Source organism: Cygnus atratus, chromosome 19 (genome assembly GCF_013377495.2).
Source record: "Cygnus atratus isolate AKBS03 ecotype Queensland, Australia chromosome 19, CAtr_DNAZoo_HiC_assembly, whole genome shotgun sequence".
In the NCBI taxonomy this organism is placed as follows: domain Eukaryota; kingdom Metazoa; phylum Chordata; class Aves; order Anseriformes; family Anatidae; genus Cygnus; species Cygnus atratus.
The window spans coordinates 3,245,318-3,264,811 of record NC_066380.1 but is presented as its reverse complement, the minus strand read 5'-3'; the positions used below and the strand labels follow the sequence as shown (position 1 = coordinate 3,264,811).

The 19,494-nt window shown below is 57.0% G+C and overlaps 1 protein-coding gene across 2 annotated transcripts in view; it reads left to right on the top strand.

The window, feature by feature from the left end:
- Nucleotides 1-19,494, top strand: part of NOTCH1 (notch receptor 1) — a 40,811-nt gene extending 21,317 nt beyond the window's left edge. The window contains exons 7-34 of one of the 2 annotated variants that reach the window (XM_050714508.1): nt 75-230; nt 335-520; nt 985-1,098; nt 1,782-1,895; nt 2,836-3,069; nt 3,403-3,513; nt 4,290-4,482; nt 4,582-4,727; nt 4,943-5,056; nt 6,002-6,121; nt 6,247-6,399; nt 6,758-6,986; nt 7,134-7,335; nt 7,500-7,653; nt 7,949-8,133; nt 8,314-8,446; nt 8,899-9,018; nt 9,118-9,230; nt 9,685-10,256; nt 10,967-11,395; nt 12,184-12,332; nt 12,927-13,143; nt 13,498-13,588; nt 13,865-14,030; nt 14,796-15,091; nt 15,414-15,561; nt 15,663-15,760; nt 16,121-19,494. In XM_050714508.1, the coding sequence (XP_050570465.1) occupies nt 75-230; nt 335-520; nt 985-1,098; nt 1,782-1,895; nt 2,836-3,069; nt 3,403-3,513; nt 4,290-4,482; nt 4,582-4,727; nt 4,943-5,056; nt 6,002-6,121; nt 6,247-6,399; nt 6,758-6,986; nt 7,134-7,335; nt 7,500-7,653; nt 7,949-8,133; nt 8,314-8,446; nt 8,899-9,018; nt 9,118-9,230; nt 9,685-10,256; nt 10,967-11,395; nt 12,184-12,332; nt 12,927-13,143; nt 13,498-13,588; nt 13,865-14,030; nt 14,796-15,091; nt 15,414-15,561; nt 15,663-15,760; nt 16,121-17,587 (6,410 nt within the window). In that variant the 3' untranslated portion in view covers nt 17,588-19,494. Of the gene's footprint in view, nt 1-74; nt 231-334; nt 521-984; nt 1,099-1,781; nt 1,896-2,835; nt 3,070-3,402; nt 3,514-4,289; nt 4,483-4,581; nt 4,728-4,942; nt 5,057-6,001; nt 6,122-6,246; nt 6,400-6,757; nt 6,987-7,133; nt 7,336-7,499; nt 7,654-7,948; nt 8,134-8,313; nt 8,447-8,760; nt 9,019-9,117; nt 9,231-9,684; nt 10,257-10,966; nt 11,396-12,183; nt 12,333-12,926; nt 13,144-13,497; nt 13,589-13,864; nt 14,031-14,795; nt 15,092-15,413; nt 15,562-15,662; nt 15,761-16,120 lie in introns of both variants that reach the window. The other variant, XM_050714507.1, reaches the window with a different exon arrangement.

The following is a 19,494-nucleotide window of genomic DNA, read 5'->3' as shown; positions in this document are numbered from 1 at the left end:
TGATGGCAGAGGTCTCGGTGCATGGAGACTTGCGTGCCCAGCACCTTGACGTGCGCGTGCCATTCGCTCCCCAGGTTTGCTGTGCCACCTCGATGACGCCTGCATCAGCAACCCCTGCAACGAGGGCTCCAACTGCGACACCAACCCTGTCAACGGCAAAGCCATCTGCACGTGTCCTTCAGGGTACATGGGGCCAGCCTGCAACCAGGACGTGGACGAGTGCTCGCTGGGTGAGTGCCCTGTGCCAGCCGAGGGGCTGGGCAGCTCATGCAGCAGAGGAGGGAGCTCGCTGCAGCTGGGAGCACGTCCCGTAAGCAACTCTTGTGTTTTGCAGGAGCCAACCCATGCGAGCACGCAGGGAAATGCATCAACACCCAGGGGTCCTTCCAGTGCCAGTGTCTGCAGGGCTACTCGGGCCCTCGCTGTGAGATAGACGTCAACGAGTGCCTCTCCAACCCCTGTCAGAACGACGCCACCTGCCTGGACCAGATCGGGGAGTTCCAGTGCATCTGCATGCCCGGTAGGTGGGCGGGCGGCCCCATGGCCCCCACGTGTGTACCCCCTGCCCTGGTGCCGGGTGCAGGCAGGGGAAGGCTCCAGGTGCCTGTGAGCATCAGCTCAGCGTCGATTTGCACTCAGAGCTGTGAGAGGCCGGTGTGCCCGGGGGGAGCACTGAAAAGAAGCGCGCTTTGCTCGGCGCAGCGTCCCATGGCGGTGGGGACAGGGGAGCGGGGAGCTGGGCACCACCAGCCCTCCACACCCTTCCTCTTGCCAACCCTGCTGGCTTAGGTAGGGAAATCCCTGGTGGACAGCCACCCAGAAACTTGTGCGTAAGGCCGGATGGGCTCCCACCAGCTGGAGCACGGCTCCTGGGCCGTCTGTATAAAATCCCAGTGCCTCCTGGTGTAACCTGCGTGTGGAGGGGGCACCCGTCCTGCTGCGCTCCGTGCCGCCGAGCTGACGGGGCGGTGGGTCTGTCCACAGGGTACGAGGGCGTTTACTGCGAGATCAACACGGACGAGTGCGCCAGCAGCCCCTGCCTGCACAACGGCAACTGCCTGGATAAGATCAACGAGTTCCACTGCGAGTGCCCCACCGGTACGTGGCATCCAGCGCGGTGGGAACCGAGCCGTCATGTGTCCCGCACCTGACGGTGCCGGCTGCTCGGGATCCTCAGCAGCTCGGGAAAAAGGGGCTGTGTTCCCCGCGGAGCCGCCCGGCTCTGCAGCGATGTGGGATGCTGGCGGTGAAACCTCGCCGCGAGCAGCATCTCCCCGCACGCGGGAAGCGTGGTGCAGAACCGGCGGGAGCTTTCGGGGAGGTTTATCCCGTTCTGGCGAGGAGCTGAGCGCCATGCAGGCGATGCTCCACCAAGCCATGGGAGAGGGGAAGGAGGATTAAACCCCTCGGCTTTGCACTTGAAAAGGCCCCACTTTGGGAAGGAGGGCCGGGGGCCTGGGGGGGGGCCTCGCCAGCCGCTTTGAATGCGGTGTCAAAGTCACGGGGTGGAGCAGAGAATGGGGAGACGGTTAATCTGTGAAAGGAGGTTTTGAAGTTCAGAGACTTTGCTCCTCTAGAGATGTAAATAAGATGCTCTCAATGGCGGGTCGCAGCCCCGCATTCAGGGCCCCGCGCAGCCGTCCCCATGGAAACCCAGCGTCCCGGCTGGGATGTGGGGGGCCCGCACGGGACTTGCCCGGCACAGGGAGGGGGCAGCGGGCAGCCCCCGGCAGGTCTGGCCGTCCACACCGCAGGGACACAACTTCTGCCTCCCATTTCAGGCTTCAACGGGCACCTGTGCCAGTTCGACATCGACGAGTGCGCCAGCACCCCCTGCAAGAACGGGGCCAAGTGCGTGGACGGCCCCAACACCTACAGCTGCGAGTGCACCGAAGGTGAGGGGTCCCCAAGTCCCCCCCCCCTCCGAGGAACAACCCCCCTTCTGCCCCGTAAAGTGCCGTAAAACCACAGTAATGAGCTATTAACAAGGAAAGCGCCCAAATCCCTGCTTCCAGCCAGCCCCGTACCGGGTGTAACGAGCGTGGCGCTAATGAGGTGTGGCCCCGCAGCACCCGTCCCGCTGCGCTCCCCGCTGCTGCGACAGGCGGCGGCGAGGGGGAAGGAAGGAAGGAAGGAATAAAGCTGCCTCTATGGGGACGCAAGGTGCAGGGCTCCGGGGGCTCGCGGACCGAAACCCAAGGAGCGATTGCACAGAACGATGACTCGAGCCCTGGTGGCAAACAGTGGCTCTTTTGTGGAGCAGCTCCCGCCAGAAATCTTCCAGCTGAATGGCCTCTAATTAGTGTCTTGCTAATGCCAAGCCCCGATGAAAAGCTGCTATGTGGGCTTGGCGGGGTCTAGTCAAAGCTGTACTTTGTCCTTGGCTCTCCACCCCCAGCCCGTCGGGGAGGGAGCCGGCCAGGAGAATAGGATCTGCTGGGGGGGTGATTATTCGGGGGTGCATGCGGCCGGCCCCCCCGCACGCTCCGGGACGAGACGCGGGCGAGCGCGGGGCCCCGCTCCTGAGCCGAGCCGGCTTAATGCAGGTCATTGTGCGCCCCGGGACAAAGCCCGCGAGCCGGGCTCTGAAAGGCCCCACAGCCAGGAGGGATCCAACCCCTTGCACCCCATCCCCAGGGGGTTCCTGCTGCACTGGTGGAGCGGGTGGGTGCTGCCCAGCACCCGCCTCGGGTGGGCAGGAGCATCCCCCGTCCTGATCCCGCATCCTCCATCCCTCCATGCTCACCCTGCATCCTCTCCATCCTCCTCCTGCATCCTCCATCCTCACCCCACAACCTCTCCGTCCTCACCCCACGTCCCCCTGTCTGCCCCCAGGTTTCTCGGGCGCTCACTGCGAGATCGACATCGACGAGTGCGACCCTGACCCGTGCCACTACGGGACCTGCAAGGACAGCATTGCCGCCTTCACCTGCCTCTGCCAGCCTGGCTACACGGGCCACCGCTGCGACATCAACATCAACGAGTGCCAGAGCCAGCCCTGCAAAAATGGGGGGACCTGCCAGGACAGGAACAACGCCTACAACTGCCTGTGCCTCAAGGGGACCACAGGTGAGCAAGGGGAGAGGCCGCGGCAGCCGTGCCAGCGAGGTGCCTGGTCCCACCCCTGGACAGGTTCACCGTGATGCCCGGGGAGGCCCTGGGCCACCGCCAGCAGCCACCCCGATTTTGGGGACGGCCTGGGGCAGGGGTGTCCTCGGCCAGGACGAGTTTTCCCGGTTTAGCGCCCTCGCCCCAGCCGGGAGCCTGGAAGCTGCCTGCGGGGGAGGCTCTTTGTTGTGGAGTGGGGAGCAGCGCGGCGGGGCCTGCCCGCGGGTTTTGTTTTGCCTCGTCAGCAGGGCCGGGGCCCCACAAGCACCTAACGCCCCTGCTTTCCTCCTCAAGGGCCCAACTGCGAGATCAACCTGGACGACTGCGCCAGCAACCCCTGCGACTATGGCAAGTGCATCGACAAGATCAACGGCTACGAGTGCACCTGCGAGCCGGGGTACACAGGTGAGAGAAGGCACGGCGGTGGCCGCTTGCAGCCTGGCCCAAATCAGGACACTCTGGGTGACACAGGGATGGGGCGAGGAGGGACGGCGCTGCTGTCCTCCAGTGGGGGACTTCTGTGGCAGGGAGCAGCCGGGGTGACCAAGGTCCCAGGGAGGCCCTGCCCCAGCGTCCTGCAGCCGGCGGTGCTGCCAGGAGCCCCGCGCACTCCCACCCCACCCCGGACCCCCTGCGTGTCCAAATGGGCGATTCCAGCTCAGGCCAAAATCAGAGGGGTTCCAGTGCCGCGAATTCGACTCCCGGTGCATCCACTCCCATGGGTATCGGGTTGCTGCCTTGTCTAACTGGTTTGTTTGATCACCGCTGGAAAAAGCCAGCGGCTTTGATAGCAGCAGACCCCGCTGGCTCCCCGCTCGCGGCAGCGAGGGCCGCACAGCTCTTTGTGCTCCTGCTCGCCAGGAGCCTTCAATAAAGCCTTCCTTTGTCAGCCGCGGCAGGTAGGGTTACGGGCTGAAACTGGCTCCCTTTGCTATTCCCTCCTGGACCAAAGGAGCCCATGGCACGGCCCCCTCCCAGCTGCATTTCATTAAGCCAGGAGCGCGATGCAGCGGTGTGAAATCACCGTACACCAAGGGCAGGCCTGCTTGTACGTGGCTGGCACACGTGCGCCTGGAGATCCGAGCTCTGATGGCACCCTCAGCACGGCTGGAGGGGAGCCACATGCTCCGTGCCCTGAGGAGGCTCCTCGCACGAGGTAACGCTTCGCTGCCCCTTCCCAGGGCGCATGTGCAACATCAACATCGACGAGTGCGCCAGCAACCCCTGCCACAACGGGGGCACCTGCAAGGATGGCATCAACGGCTTCACTTGCCTCTGCCCCGAGGGTTTCCACGACCCCAAGTGCCTGTCCGAAGTGAACGAGTGCAACAGCAACCCCTGCATCCACGGGAGATGCCACGACGGGCTGAACGGGTAGGCTGGGGGCACGGGGGCTGCTGGGACCAAAGGGCGACCCAGCAACGTTGGGTCACAGCAGATCCTCTCCTTTACACTCTTAATTCTTCCCCAAAGGTACCGGTGCGATTGCGACCCAGGCTGGAGCGGGACAAACTGCGACATCAACAATAATGAGTGTGAATCCAATCCCTGCATGAACGGCGGCACCTGCAAGGACATGACCAGCGGCTACATCTGCACCTGCAGGGAAGGGTTCAGCGGTAAGGATGTGGCCGGGGCGTGGGTGGGAGCCCTGGGAGATGTCACTGTGGGGAGATGCCTGGTCTGGGTGGAAGACGTGGCAGTGCCGTCAGCCCAGGGACCTTCAGCTGTGTCTGGGCTCCCAGGGCTTGAACTTACAGCAGGAGGCTCCCCTCCCATGAGCACGCCTCCATCACGGCCAGTTTTGCACCTGCATTTCTGTTTTCTTTCCTAGGACCCAACTGCCAGACCAATATCAACGAGTGTGCTTCCAACCCCTGCCTGAATCAGGGCACCTGCATCGATGACGTGGCCGGCTACACCTGCAACTGCCTCCTGCCCTACACAGGTGAGGGGGCAGCACCCCACGACCCCAGCCCTCCCGTGGGGCTGCCAATGGCAAAGCCGTCCCTGTGTGCGTGCACCGCACGCGGGGGCTTCCCTAACACTGCCCCGTGGGGCTGCCCACGGCTCCACCTCCCCGTGCCACAGCACAGCTGGAGGAAACACCGAGGAGCTTTGGGAAGCAGCAGGGCAGAGCTTCCTCCTTCCTCCTCCTCCTCCTCCTCCTCCTCCTCCTCCTCCTCTGGGGCACCGAGGTGGTGGCAGGGCCTCGGCTGCAGCCCGCGCCCTGGGCATCAGCACCGGGAACCCTCCTCGCTGCCAGGGGGGGGCCCCGTTTGCTCGCCCGCCCTGGTGCCCCCGCTGGAAAAAGCGAGCCGAGGCCGGGGGCCGGGGGGTTCTGCTGAGCCGATTCCTGTTTGCCGTCCTCCCGCTTCCGCTCGCGCAGAGCGGCCGCCAGAGCACAATTGCAGGAAGCTCTGAGCTGTTTCCTGCCTTCGGCAGTGGCCATAGAAACCCCTGGGGGGGGACGGGACGGGGCAGGCGGGGAGTGGAAGGCTCTGGAAAATAGCAAAGGCCAGTTTGGGAGATACTGGCTGACAGGGAAGATAAGGGTTCGGAGGGAACGTGTCCCTTGGCTGGACGTAAACAGGAAAAGCAGCTGAGAGGGGGGGAGCATAAGGGGGAAAGCCACCCCAAGCAGTGCTTCCCTTCCAAAGGAAACGAGTGGCCCTTTAACGAAGCCCAGATTTTAAGTGTTTAAAGGGTTCCTGGGGAACCGGGAGTCACAAAGGGCTCAGGGATGGAGGAAGCAGCCCTGGGGAGGCTGCCCAGGGGTGGGTTGGGGGGGCCCAGGGCTGGCAGCAGCCCCAGAGGTGTGAATGGGGACCGTGGGGACTTGGGCTACCCGTCGTTTGGGAGAGGGCATCAGCAGCCACTTGTGCCTGCACAGGAGCCACCTGCGAGGACGTGCTGGCCCCCTGCGCCGGCGGCCCCTGCAAGAACGGCGGCGAGTGCCGGGAGTCGGAGGACTACGAGAGCTTCTCCTGCGGCTGCCCGCCCGGCTGGCAAGGTGGGCGCTGCTGCGAGGGCGCTGCCCTGCTGCGGGCTGCGGCGGGCGCTAGGGGCAAGGCGTCCGTCCCCAGGGATGTCCGCCAGCGCCTCCAGCTCACGGTACCCGACCCGCTGTGTCCGCAGGTCAGACGTGCGAGATCGACATCAACGAGTGCGTGAAGAGCCCCTGCCGCAACGGGGCCACGTGCCAGAACACCAACGGCAGCTACCGCTGCCTCTGCAGGGCGGGCTTCGCCGGCCGCAACTGCGACACCGACATCGACGACTGCCAGCCCAGTAAGAGCAATATGTCCCCCGTGCTTTTAGCCCAGCCCCGAGCCTGTGCACAGCCCTGTGCACAGGGAGCCCTCCGTGTGGGTCTGGGTCGGCCCCGTTCCTTTGGGAACGTCTCCATCCCATCCCGATGGAGCTGCGTCAATCCGGGCCAGGTGGTAGGTGGCAGGAAGGAGGCTGGGGGGGACAGTGACGTGCAGGCAGTGAGCAAGCGTGTCCCACGTGCCCTCCGCGTTCCCAGTCCCCAGCTGGGGCTGGGCTGGCCTCTGTCCCATCCCTTTGTATGGTTGGGGGACGTGTGTGTGGGCAACACCAGGGCTGGACCCGCTGCATCGTAACGTGCACGTCCTCCCCCGTCCAGATCCGTGCCACAACGGCGGCTCCTGCTCGGACAGCGTGGGCACGTTCTTCTGCGAGTGCCTGGCCGGCTTCCGCGGCCCCAAGTGCGAGGAGGACATCAACGAGTGCGCCAGCAACCCCTGCAAGAACGGTGCCAACTGCACCGACTGCGTCAACAGCTACACCTGCACCTGCCCCTCTGGCTTCAGCGGCATCCACTGCGAGAACAACACTCCCGACTGCACCGAGAGGTACTGCCTTGTGCGAGGGGGTCCCCGTGCTGCCCTATGGCCCCAGACGAGCCCTGTGGGTCTGCGGGGGCTTTGGGGCTGGGGTCCGGCATGGAGCACGTCAGCCAGCGGCACTGGCTCACATGGATGCGGCGTTTGTGTTCCCAGCTCCTGCTTCAACGGTGGGACCTGCGTGGATGGCATCAACACGTTCACCTGCCTCTGTCCGGCCGGCTTCACGGGCAGCTACTGCGAGCACAACATCAACGAGTGCGACTCCAAGCCGTGCCTCAATGGGGGCACCTGTCAGGACAGCTACGGGACGTACAAGTGCACGTGTCCCCAGGGATACACCGGGCTCAACTGCCAGGTAGAGGAGGCTTGGGCTGTCATGGGCACTGCCCCCGGTCCTGTCAATGCATGCCAACCGGGGGGATTTCGGGGGTCTCTGTGGTCTCTGCCCTGGGTGCAGGGCTGGGTCTGTATCCTGTAGAAGCCCCACTGGGTCCTGACTCCCCTGCTGTCCCCTTCCAGAACCTGGTGCGTTGGTGCGACTCCTCGCCCTGCAAGAACGGGGGGAAGTGCTGGCAGACCAACAACCTGTACCGCTGCGAGTGCAACAGCGGCTGGACCGGGCTCTACTGCGACGTCCCCAGCGTCTCCTGCGAGGTGGCTGCAAAGCAGCAAGGTACGTCCCTGCCGTCGTTCCCTGCAGCCATGTGTGGTCTCACAGGGCTGGGGGGTCACCAAGGCCTCCAGTGCTGGGCTCCAAGCGGGGTCTCTCGGTGGGGACCACGCTCAGGTCTCTTGGTGGGGACCTTTGCACAGTGCAGAGCGATCTCAGGGTTTGCTGTTGTGTGCACCCACCACCCTGGGGCTGTATTTCCTGGTGGGACACGCGGTGCAAAGGGTGGCCAGGATTTGGCCCTGCAGTGCCTGGGTGTCGCTGAGGTCCCCGTGTCTCTTGGTGCTCTCCCCGGCAGGTATCGACGTCGCACACCTCTGCAGGAACTCGGGGCTCTGCGTGGACACCGGCAACACTCACTTCTGCCGCTGCCAGGCCGGCTACACCGGCAGCTACTGCGAGGAGCAGGTGGACGAGTGCTCCCCAAACCCCTGCCAGAACGGAGCCACCTGCACGGATTACCTGGGAGGCTACTCCTGCGAGGTGGGTGCTGTCCTCATGCGGTGTCCTGGGGCAGGGCGAGGGCAGTGAGGGCTGTGTTGGGCCCTTTGTGGGGGTTGTGGTAGCGCCAGGGGCAGGAACAGAGCAGCTGTTTGTATATCCCAGGCACCATGTGGCAATCGGGCGAACATCTCTGACAGCTCCCCTCTTCCCTCCTTGTAGTGTGTGGCTGGTTATCATGGAGTTAACTGCTCGGAGGAGATCAATGAGTGCTTGTCCCACCCGTGCCAGAATGGAGGAACCTGCATCGATCTCATCAATACCTACAAATGCTCCTGCCCCAGAGGAACCCAAGGTAAATTAATTCCCCAGGCTGGGGCATTAGCGGGTTGAATGCAGATATCCTCGGTATCTGCTCATTAGCTGCTCAGGCTAGCAGAAGCAAACGCAACGATAGAGGATTGTGTTTGCTCGCGAGCTTAGCCATCAAGGCCACGCAACCTTGGACACGAGCTGCACGGTGCTGCGTGCTTCCCGCCAGAGCGGTGGCTCAGACTGCCATTGAGTTGGTCAGGCTCAGCCCCTTCGCAGGGAAGGTTCGCACGAGGGACCACCGGTCACCCCGATACTGTTTGATGAGCTGTGTGGGTTGTTCCCCCATTTCTCTAGGGGTGCACTGTGAAATCAATGTGGATGACTGCAGCCCTTTCTTTGATCCTGTCACCCTGGGGCCCAAGTGCTTTAACAATGGCAAGTGCACGGATCGGGTAGGTGGCTACAGCTGCATCTGCCCCCCTGGCTTTGTAGGGGAGCGCTGCGAGGGAGACGTCAACGAGTGCCTGTCCAACCCCTGCGACGCGCGCGGCACCCAGAACTGCGTGCAGAGGGTCAATGACTACAAATGCGAGTGCCGGCCTGGCTACGCAGGTGAGCGCCGCGTCCTTCCCGCTCCCTGCGGCGCCTGGCCACCCCGAGCACCTCGCACGCCTCCCTCCGCCCCTTACACCCTCCTCTCTCCCTCTGCAGGGCGTCGCTGCGACACCGTGGTGGACGGCTGCAAGGGCAAGCCCTGCAGGAATGGGGGAACGTGCGCTGTGGCCAGCAACACCGGCCGCGGCTTCATCTGCAAGTGCCCCCCGGTAGGTACCTGCTGCTCTCCAGCTCCGAGCACGGGGCGTTGCACGGGCCCTGCAGGTCGCAGAGAGGAGGAATATCCGTGCGTCCGTGCCTTCCTCACCCCCACGGGGATCTGGTGTCTGTCAGGGAGGAGGAGGAGGCTCACGCTGTGACACCCAGCTCTGTAGGACAGGCTCCTTGCCATCTTGTTGGTGGACGATGATTTGCACCACATAAAGGTGGAGCGGGCAGCTATGGAGAAGAGCTCTCTGTTTCCAGGGGGATGCTCTAACGGGGTTCACATTCTAGATTATCCTTGCCCGTCACTAGTTTCAGGGGAAGCGCCAGCGCCGTGCCCTGGCCAGGTCTATCTGATCACCCTTGGGTTTGTGCTCAGTTTCCCAGAACACACATGTGGTTTAGGACACAGGGCAGCGTCGCTTTATTCTGACTCCCTCTGTGCTGTCACCTCCCCAGGGCTTCGTGGGTGCCACCTGTGAGAACGACTCCCGCACCTGCGGGAACTTGCACTGCCTGAACGGCGGCACCTGCATCTCCATCCACAAGAGCTCCAAGTGCATGTGCGCCCCGGCCTTCACGGGGCCCGAGTGCCAGTACCCGGCCAGCAGCCCCTGCACCTCCAACCCCTGCTACAACGGGGGCACCTGCGAGTTCCTCAGCGATGCTCCCCCCTATTACCACTGCAACTGCCCTGCCAACTTCAACGGCCTCAACTGCCACATCCTCGACTTCGATTTCCAAGGTGGGTTCGGGCAGGACATCATCCCACCCAAAATTGAGGAGAAGTGCGAGATCGCGGTTTGCGCGGGGTATGCCGGCAACAAGATCTGCGACGGCAAGTGCAACAACCACGCCTGCGGCTGGGACGGGGGCGACTGCTCCCTCAACTTCAACGACCCCTGGAAGAACTGCTCGCAGTCGCTGCAGTGCTGGAAGTACTTCAACGACGGCAAGTGCGACTCTCAGTGCAATAACGCGGGCTGCCTGTACGATGGGTTCGACTGCCAGAAGTACGAAGGGCAGTGCAAGTAAGTGACACTCTTGCTCATTGACCCTCTTGCTTTAAAGCCCCGATCTCTCAGATCTTCTGGTTGTATCTGCTTCCTCAGTTCCTCAGTGCAGACCTGTTGTTGGCTCTCTTCATTCTCTTCTCCTGCACATGGGGCTGCATCTCAAGCGACCACGCTTCCCCATGGTCTTACAGAGTTTTGTGTATGCTCTGAAGCTTTCTGTGCTTGGCTTCCCTGCCCTGGCCTGTATCATGCCACAAAAGTGAATTTTGCAGCTTGCAGTAGTGTCACAGTCAGTTTCAGTGTAGTAAGAGCTCAGATGGAAGACCAACCACGAAACATGGTATGAACATCCAGGCATTTACCAAACGTTGTCTTTGGCAACACCAGTAACTTGATCCCAGATTTCCAGACAAATTCTGGTCTAAGTAACTATTCCATGTCCCCATGTCTTTTCTGAGTCACTGTAATTTGTCCTTGTTTTCTGGCATCTAAATTGTGACTTACAATTTCACAGCTGCTGTCTTTCACCCCAGATGTGGATGCTTTGCCGTCCTGCATAGAACAGATCCCTTCTATGTAAATTGCTTTCACGTTCATTAGGATAAAAAGTGTTGACCCAAAAGAGAGGTCTTTGTGTGAAGCACAAATTATTTTCTTAGCAGACAGGTAATATGCAGAATACTTAGCCTAATTCATATTTCTGCCTCTCTTTTTCTTCTGCCCAGCCCTCTGTATGATCAGTACTGCAAGGACCACTTCTCAGATGGTCACTGTGACCAGGGCTGCAATAATTTTGAGTGCGAATGGGATGGTCTGGACTGTGCAAACAATATGCCGGAGAAGCTTGCAGACGGCACCCTGGTGGTGGTGGTGCTGATCACCCCCGAGAACCTGAAGAACAACTCCTTCAATTTCCTGCGGGAGCTGAGCCGTGTGCTGCACACCAACGTCGTCTTCAAGAAGAACTCCAAGGGAGAGTATATGATATTCCCCTACTACGGCAACGAGGAGGAGCTGAAAAAGCATTACATCAAGAGGTCAACAGAGGACTGGTCAGATATGTCCAGTGCTGTCATCAACAAAGTGAAGACCAGCCTCTACTCCCGGGCTGGCAGGAGGCAAAAGAGAGAGCTCGATCAGATGGACATCAGAGGGTAAGGAGGACCAGTGGGTTCCTTTTCGCCGAGCAGCATTTGTTTTGTGTGTTGATAATAGTAACACGCTATAAAGAAGAGGATGTAGGCCAGATAATTGTATTTAGATGTTGCTTTCTGTGTGAATAGAAACCGGATTTTGCTCTCATGTGGGAAAAGCGAGCGATTGCTCAGGAATCGCTGATACAATGCTGCGCCGACTCTCACGGTTGAGGGAGCCTTGTGCATTGTTGGGAACCGGGCTGGGCTGGGTGGGACCTGGAAGCCGAGGCTGGCCTGACCGTCTGTCTGACTGCAGGAAGTCATTAAGCTAAGCCTCAGTTTCTCCCTGGGAAATGCTTCCTAGAGCTTTGTTGTAAAGCTCAATCGCTGCAAACTGTGTTTGGAGATCTCTGGTATAAACATATAGATCTAACCTTCTCCCTCTCTGCGGGCTCAATCAAAAGTCACCAAAACCAAAGGAGTTCGAGCAGCGAAACTGGTGTGAAAGGTTTTAAGGCTCCCAAACAGCATGATTTAAGACACTCTGGTGTCTGGGTAGTCTTAAAGCATTGTGAAGCAGAGACTCCCCTGCATTCCCGTGGATAAGGAGTCAGGCTTTGTCGTGTTCATTGAGATAAATCCAGTAGACCACCGGTGTGAGCTCAGGGAAGCCACATAGAAGCGGGGAAATGGGTTCCCACCTTCTAATTCCCACTGATGGGAGGTTAAGGAGGGGAGGGAGACGGATCTTGCCTGCCTTTGCAGTGTGATCATCGCACCTCATTTCTCATTGACTCTTCTTGCAGATCCATCGTCTACTTGGAAATTGATAACCGTCAGTGCATCCAGTCGTCTTCCCAGTGCTTCCAGAGTGCAACCGACGTGGCGGCGTTCCTGGGTGCCTTGGCCTCCCTTGGCAACCTGAACATACCCTACAAAATAGAAGCCGTTAAAAGTAAGCAGGGCTGGTCGGCTGGGGGAGAGAGCACTGAAACCTCCCAGTCTCATCCGTGTTTTGTTCTCTGTCGGCTGGCTCAGATGCCACAGCTGAGCACAGCCTGGTTTTGAAACCTTGCACCTTGTTTTTAAGTCTGTTTTTAAAAATGATACAAAAACTGTTTATTTTTGCTTATTCCTGGTTTATTTCAAAATCATTACCACTATAAAAGTTTAAAAAAAACACAGCCCAACCAGCTCCAATCAATCAGTGACATGCAAGGAGTTGAAGTTTGTATCTTGAAAATCCCCCCTAAATCCTTTTGTCTTAACAGCTCAATGCGAGCGCAATGATTTGAAGTTTGCTAATCCTTTTCCTTAAAGGAGAAAAAAGTAAAGCTGTCTCCTGATGCAGGCTGGCTTGTGCAGCGGAGAATTTGCCGATAGTTTGCAATTCTGATTAATAGCGTATAAAATGACCTTATTTTGGGGGGGCTGATTTAGATCAGCCTTAGGTACCTTTATTAACTAATTTTGCTTCATTTCCACTCTGTCACTGGTTTGCTATGCAGCTTAATGTCTCAGCGTCTCCTTGTGCCCCACTGTTTTTCAGGTGAAACGGCTGAACCCACGAGGAACTCCCAGCTGTATCCTATGTACGTGGTGGTAGCTGTGCTGGTCCTGCTTGCTTTCATCGGAGTGGGAGTACTGGTATCTCGTAAGCGGCGCAGGGAGCATGGGCAGCTTTGGTTCCCAGAGGGCTTCAAAGTGACAGAGTCAAGCAAGAAGAAGCGACGAGAGCCGCTTGGGGAGGATTCTGTTGGACTGAAGTGAGTAATTTGCGTGTTAGCCTGTTAAACACAGCGGAGTGGGGCTGTCTGGGGGCTCTTCTGGAGAATCCCATCAGAGTTTTGTCCTCTAGTGCATCCTAGCAGAGTAGTTGGGAGGAGAAAAATTGGGTTTCGTATTGTTTTGCATGGGGAAAATCACATTCTAGTTTGGAGGAGATTTTTAAATGATTCTTGATCCATTTGCACTTGGTAAAATATGAAAGGCACCTTGAGGGGAACTTCCTGAAAATCTTCTTTTGATTCTTCTTCTGTGCATGTGTATAAATAAGCACAGCCCATCCCATATCAGTTCCAGTGGAGGAGCTAATTTTTTGCATGGTTTTGTTTTTAAAGACCCCTCAAAAATGCTTCAGATGGCACACTGATGGATGACAACCAAAATGAGTGGGGTGATGAGGAGACCTTGGACACCAAGAAGTTCAGGGTAAGCTACCTGCAGGATTTCCTTTCTGTGCTGCAAGTAGTCACTCGCTCGGCTGTGGCACGGAAGGGCAGAGCACTGGGAAAGCAGCAGAACGGATTCCCCTTCGGGGTCCGGTCCGTGCTGCTCACCACGTCTGAAGGCTGCTTTCCAAACCTGCGTGTATGGCAAACGCACCTTTGGGGCTTGCAGAATTTTCCGTGTTGCAGCTCAGCTCCCCCCTCCCACACCTGCCTCGTGTGTTTTTCGTGGTGCTCATCCCCTTTTGTCCTCCCTCAGTTTGAGGAGCAGGCGATGCTGCCTGATTCAGATGATCAGACGGACCACAGGCAGTGGACCCAACAGCACCTGGATGCCGCCGACCTCCGCATATCTTCCATGGCACCTACTCCACCGCAGGGTGAAATCGATGCAGACTGCATGGATGTCAACGTGAGAGGTCCCGGTAAGGCGGATTCCTTGCCTTTGCTGCACTGCTACTCAGCTAATCCGAAATCCTCGCTGACTGCCTGCAGATGGGCAGTCCCAGACAGACCTGCCCAGCTCTGTTCCTAATGCTACTGTCCCTGCCCTCTCAGCCCCGTGTCACAGTCACTGCTCACCACTCTGCATCACACGATTGCTGTTCTGCGTGAGAGAGGGACCCTGACAAATTTTGCTTTCCATAAGATCTCTGTATTTGATCACAGAGAAGGAAACTAGAGGATACAGGAAAAGTGCCTGTTAAATCCTCCAGCTTCCCTCCCTGCCACTCCAAGATTCCTCTCCTCCCACCGAACTGCACATTTAATGGTTTTCTTTTCAGGTTTTTAACTATGTTAATAGTTACTAGACTTTTAAATTATTTCAAACATTTGGTCTTCCTCGCCTCTGTGAAATTGTCTTCTCAAATACTGAAAATATTTAAGGCTGCGCTGTAGTGCGCTAAAGTTTGCTTTGAGCAACCTCCCGTAGAAATTGCACCTTGCACGTTGCAGTGTGCAGGCTAGCAGATGAAACAGGAAAACCAGCGAGCGGTGAGATAACCACTAAGGAATTTCACATCCATATCAGAGGAAGGATATTCATGTTTGATGTGCAGAGCCAGTCAGGAACTCGGTCTTTATGCACCCATGAGAATAAGCATCTATTGCAGGCAGAACATCTCGCTGAGCCGCCTGCATTACAGAAAGGTACAAAAAAGCCTTTTTTTCCCCCCTGTGCTTTCCAGATGGCTTCACCCCCCTCATGATCGCCTCGTGCAGCGGAGGCGGGCTGGAGACTGGCAACAGCGAAGAGGAGGACGATGCCCCCGCCGTCATCTCGGACTTCATTTACCAAGGCGCCAGCCTGCACAACCAGACTGACCGCACGGGTGAGACCGCGCTGCACCTGGCCGCCCGCTACTCCCGCTCCGACGCTGCCAAGCGCCTGCTGGAAGCCAGCGCCGACGCAAACATCCAGGATAACATGGGCAGGACTCCGCTCCACGCGGCCGTCTCCGCCGATGCCCAAGGAGTCTTCCAGGTAACCGATCCCTTCTCCTTCACCGCCGGTTTTCTGCAGAAGGGACTCGTGCTGCACGTCGGGTCGGTCACAAGGCTGATCTTATCCCAGTGTCACCAGTTTGCCCCAGCAAGGTGCGTGGTGGAAGTCTGGATAACCAGGGCCACCCGAATCCCACGAGGCAGCAATCCTGGGCTGCCCTCCTGATGTGCGCCCAGGGCAGGGGAGGGATGGGAGGGACCAGCCCATGGGAAGGGGCTTTTGGGTTCTGAGCTGTGGGTGTCTCTGCTGTCTGTCCTGCCTGACGTTTGTGCTTCCCGTGCTTCGATCCTGGTCCCGGCAGATCCTTATTAGGAACAGGGCAACCGATCTGGACGCCCGCATGCACGATGGGACCACCCCTCTGATCCTGGCTGCTCGCCTGGCTGTGGAGGGCATGCTGGAGGATCTCATCAACTGCCACGCAGACGTCAACGCCGTGGATGATCTAGGTACTGCAGGCGACTGAAACACGGGCTCGAAGAAAAGGGCTGTTTTCTGGTCCTCTAACGTCTCGCTAATGCTCGGTGTGTTTCCTGGCCTTCCTCTGTAGGCAAGTCAGCACTGCACTGGGCAGCGGCCGTGAATAACATTGAAGCTGCAGTCGTCCTTCTGAAGAACGGTGCCAACAAGGACATGCAGAACAATAAGGTAGGGGGCTTACTGTGTTGTTCTGCTGTGACTCAAGGAGGGGTATTCAGCTCGAGGAAGCAATGTGGGATTTGGTGTTACGGGTGATGCTGATGGCCTGTGCAGTGCTTGGTAAGGGGTTTGATACAGTGTTAGTGCGGCCATCTCCCTGCGTGTTCTGGGGCACTCATGGGGCTCCTGGTTTGGTATCAGTACGAGGCTGTGGCTCAGCAGCATAAAAACAGGCAGCAGCAAAGCCTCACCAGAGGAGGGGCAGTTACAGCCTCTGCACCCAGCTGCGTGGTGCTGGGCGAGGAGCTCAGGGAAGCGTTAGCCAGGAAAATCTGAACACGAACCTAATCATCTCTGCTGGGTTTCTAGGAGGAGACCCCGCTGTTCCTCGCGGCCAGAGAGGGGAGCTACGAAACGGCCAAAGTCCTCCTGGACCATTTTGCGAACCGCGACATCACGGACCACATGGACCGGCTCCCGCGGGACATCGCGCAGGAGCGCATGCACCACGACATCGTGAGGCTGCTGGACGAGTACAACCTGGTGCGGAGCCCGCCGCTGCACAACGGCCCCCTGGGGGCACCCACCCTGTCCCCGCCGCTCTGCTCCCCCAACAGCTACATCGGCAACCTGAAACCCGCCGTCCAGGGCAAGAAGGCCAGGAAGCCGAGTACCAAGGGCCTGAGCTGCAACGGCAAGGATGCCAAAGACCTGAAAGCCCGGAGGAAAAAGTCACAAGATGGAAAAGGCTGTCTGCTTGACAACTCCAGCGTGCTGTCCCCAGTGGACTCCCTGGAGTCGCCCCACGGGTACCTGTCAGATGTCGCCTCTCCTCCGCTGATGACCTCTCCGTTTCAGCAGTCCCCTTCCATGCCTCTGAATCACCTGCCGGGCATGCCCGATGCCCACATGAGCATCAACCACCTCAACATGGCGGGGAAGCAGGATATGGCCATGGGAAACTCCAGCAGGATGGCCTTCGATTCGGTGCCGCCACGTCTCTCGCACCTCCCCGTCTCCAGCCCCAGCACAGCCATGAGCAACGCCCCGATGAATTTCTCCGTCGGCGGAGCCGCCGGCCTGAACGGGCAGTGCGACTGGCTGAGCAGGCTGCAGACGGGCATGGTGCAGAATCAGTACAACCCCCTGAGGGGCAACATGCAGCCGGGGGCGCACCAGCAGACGCAGAACCTGCAGCACGGCATGATGACCTCCCTGCACAACGGCTTGCCCACCACCAGCTTGTCGCAGATGATGAGCTACCAGGCCATGCCCAACACCCGGCTGGCCTCCCAGCCTCACCTGATGCAGAGCCAGCAGCTGCAGCAGCTCCAGCAACAGCAGCTGCAGCAGCCCGGCATGCAGCCGCAGCAGCCCCCGCAGCAACCCGCGCAGCCGCCGCCGCAGCAGCCGCAGCAGCACCACAGCGCCGGCTCCAACGCCAGCGGCCACATCGGCCAAAATTTCCTCGGTACCGAGCTGAGCCAGCCCGACCTGCAGCCGGTGAGCGGCAGCACCATGGCGGTGCACACCATCCTGCCGCAAGATTCGCAGCTGCTGCCCACGTCCCTGCCGTCCTCCCTCGCGCAGCCCATGACCACCACGCAGTTTCTAACGCCGCCCTCCCAGCACAGTTATTCCTCCCCCTTGGACAACACCCCCAGCCACCAGCTCCAGGTGCCCGACCACCCCTTCCTAACGCCGTCTCCGGAGTCGCCGGACCAGTGGTCGAGCTCTTCTCCTCACTCCAACGTGTCCGACTGGTCCGAGGGCATCTCCAGCCCCCCGACCAGCATGCAGTCGCAGATGGGACACATCCCCGAAGCCTTCAAGTGAGACGCCGGGTTTCAGAGACGCTGCCGCGCGGGGGGAGCTGGAGGGAGATCTTTTTTTCACAGGACGTTGGATGCTTTTATTAAAGGATCCTTTTTAAATATGTTTTTATACGAGAATAAAAAGACAAATTAATTCTTTTTTTTTTTTAGTATTTATTTATGTACTTTTTATTTTACATGAAAACACTGCCTTCTTATTTATATGTTCTATTGTTAAGAACTCAATGTGAGACACCAGTTGTGTTTCAAGAAATCAAGAAACTAGGTTTTTATAGGACATTCTCTTTTGATTGGGGGGTTCATTGTGCTGTTTTGAGAGAAAATGTTTATGTAAAGCTACAAGCAACCATTTGGGATTCTGGAATGCCATTAATTTATTTTTTTGCTCTTTCAAGTCAGAAAGAGATGTAAAAAAGAAAAGAATTGACTAAAAATACCACTCCTTTTGGGGAAAAAAAATTAAGCATGGACAGATTTTTGAAATGTACTTTAAAATGTTTCCTTTGCTGTTCTGTCTGAGAGGACATTTTATGGTACCAGTCATGAATCTTTGTTTAAATTTCAGTATTATATAGTTGTATATTTGCCTTGGTAATAGAAATTTTTGTTCTCTCTCTTTTTATATATATATATAAAAATATATTTAAATGATTTTTATGATCTAAAAAGTAAATAAATCAGGATTATGGACCTGTAAGAACAGGATCTATGCTTAAAAAAAAAAAAAAACAACAACCTTACATAACACGAACACTGTTCCCCACCAAAAAGAAGAGTATTTGCCAAACTTTCTAAGACAGCAAACCCATAACTATGGAGTATATACCAAACCCATAGCTGTGGAGTTTATACACAAAGGAGACTTAATTTTACTTTGAATATCTTTACTGTTTTTTTTTTTCTTGTTGATGTTTTTGTGTTTGCATTTGAGGAACTGTTTAAGAAATAAATGCCAATATAAACTTGTAAACCTCATCCTTATTTTAAGGATGGCCTGCCTGTTTTAAAGAAGGCGTGTCGATTAATGCAGACAACCTGAGCGAGACTCCGAAGCATTACAACGCTGCCACCACCGCATGCTCGCCCGTGCCTCCGGCTCCCTGGCTGGGTGTTGGGCAAGGGGCACGGCCGGGTTTCGTGGGATGCCGGGCTGTTGAAGCAGGGGGCGAGGACAGCACAGCTGAGCCTGTGCTTTGAAACGTTAACATTTTGTTCTTGTTAGTCTGGAGTGATGCATCTTTTTTTATATTGATGTGCACTCGTTCTGTGTATCATGTAAAATATAGTATAAGCCTGTGGCAGATTTAATGTTTGTAAATATGTTTTTTTTAAGAAAAGGTGGATTTTGTTTCAAAAATCTAAATGAGCAAGTCTTAAATATATCATAAATATATCACCTTATAGAGGTGTTGGAATATCACTCGCTCGGGTGCGAAGGCAAGCAGACACCCTCCGACTAGACATGTATGGGACAGGCAAATAGAGTGCAGTTAATCCAGAAAACCTAAGAAAAGGGTTCCTTTTCCTCATTCCTTTTTATTAGAACACCAGATAAAATGGATATTTCTCAAGGCACAAAGCTTTGTTGAGCACTCATCTTAGTAACATTTCAGACCACAGTTATTGTGACATCCCTAAAATGAGTGATAAAAACATCACGTGGTGTTGACTCTTCCTATGTTTTATAAACTAGAGTGTAGTTTAAGAAAAGATATCTTCTGTAATAAAGTTATCTACATGCAAAGTTGTAGTTTGCAAAAATGATGTATTTTTTTTGGTTAACTGATTTGCAATAAATGGTGCTTCTCAGCATCTAGATTTTACTAAAACTGGAACTCAGTCTTTTTGTTACGAATCGACTGAAATCTGGGCTTGATACCCGCTGTCCTTCAGTACTGCAGGGCTGCC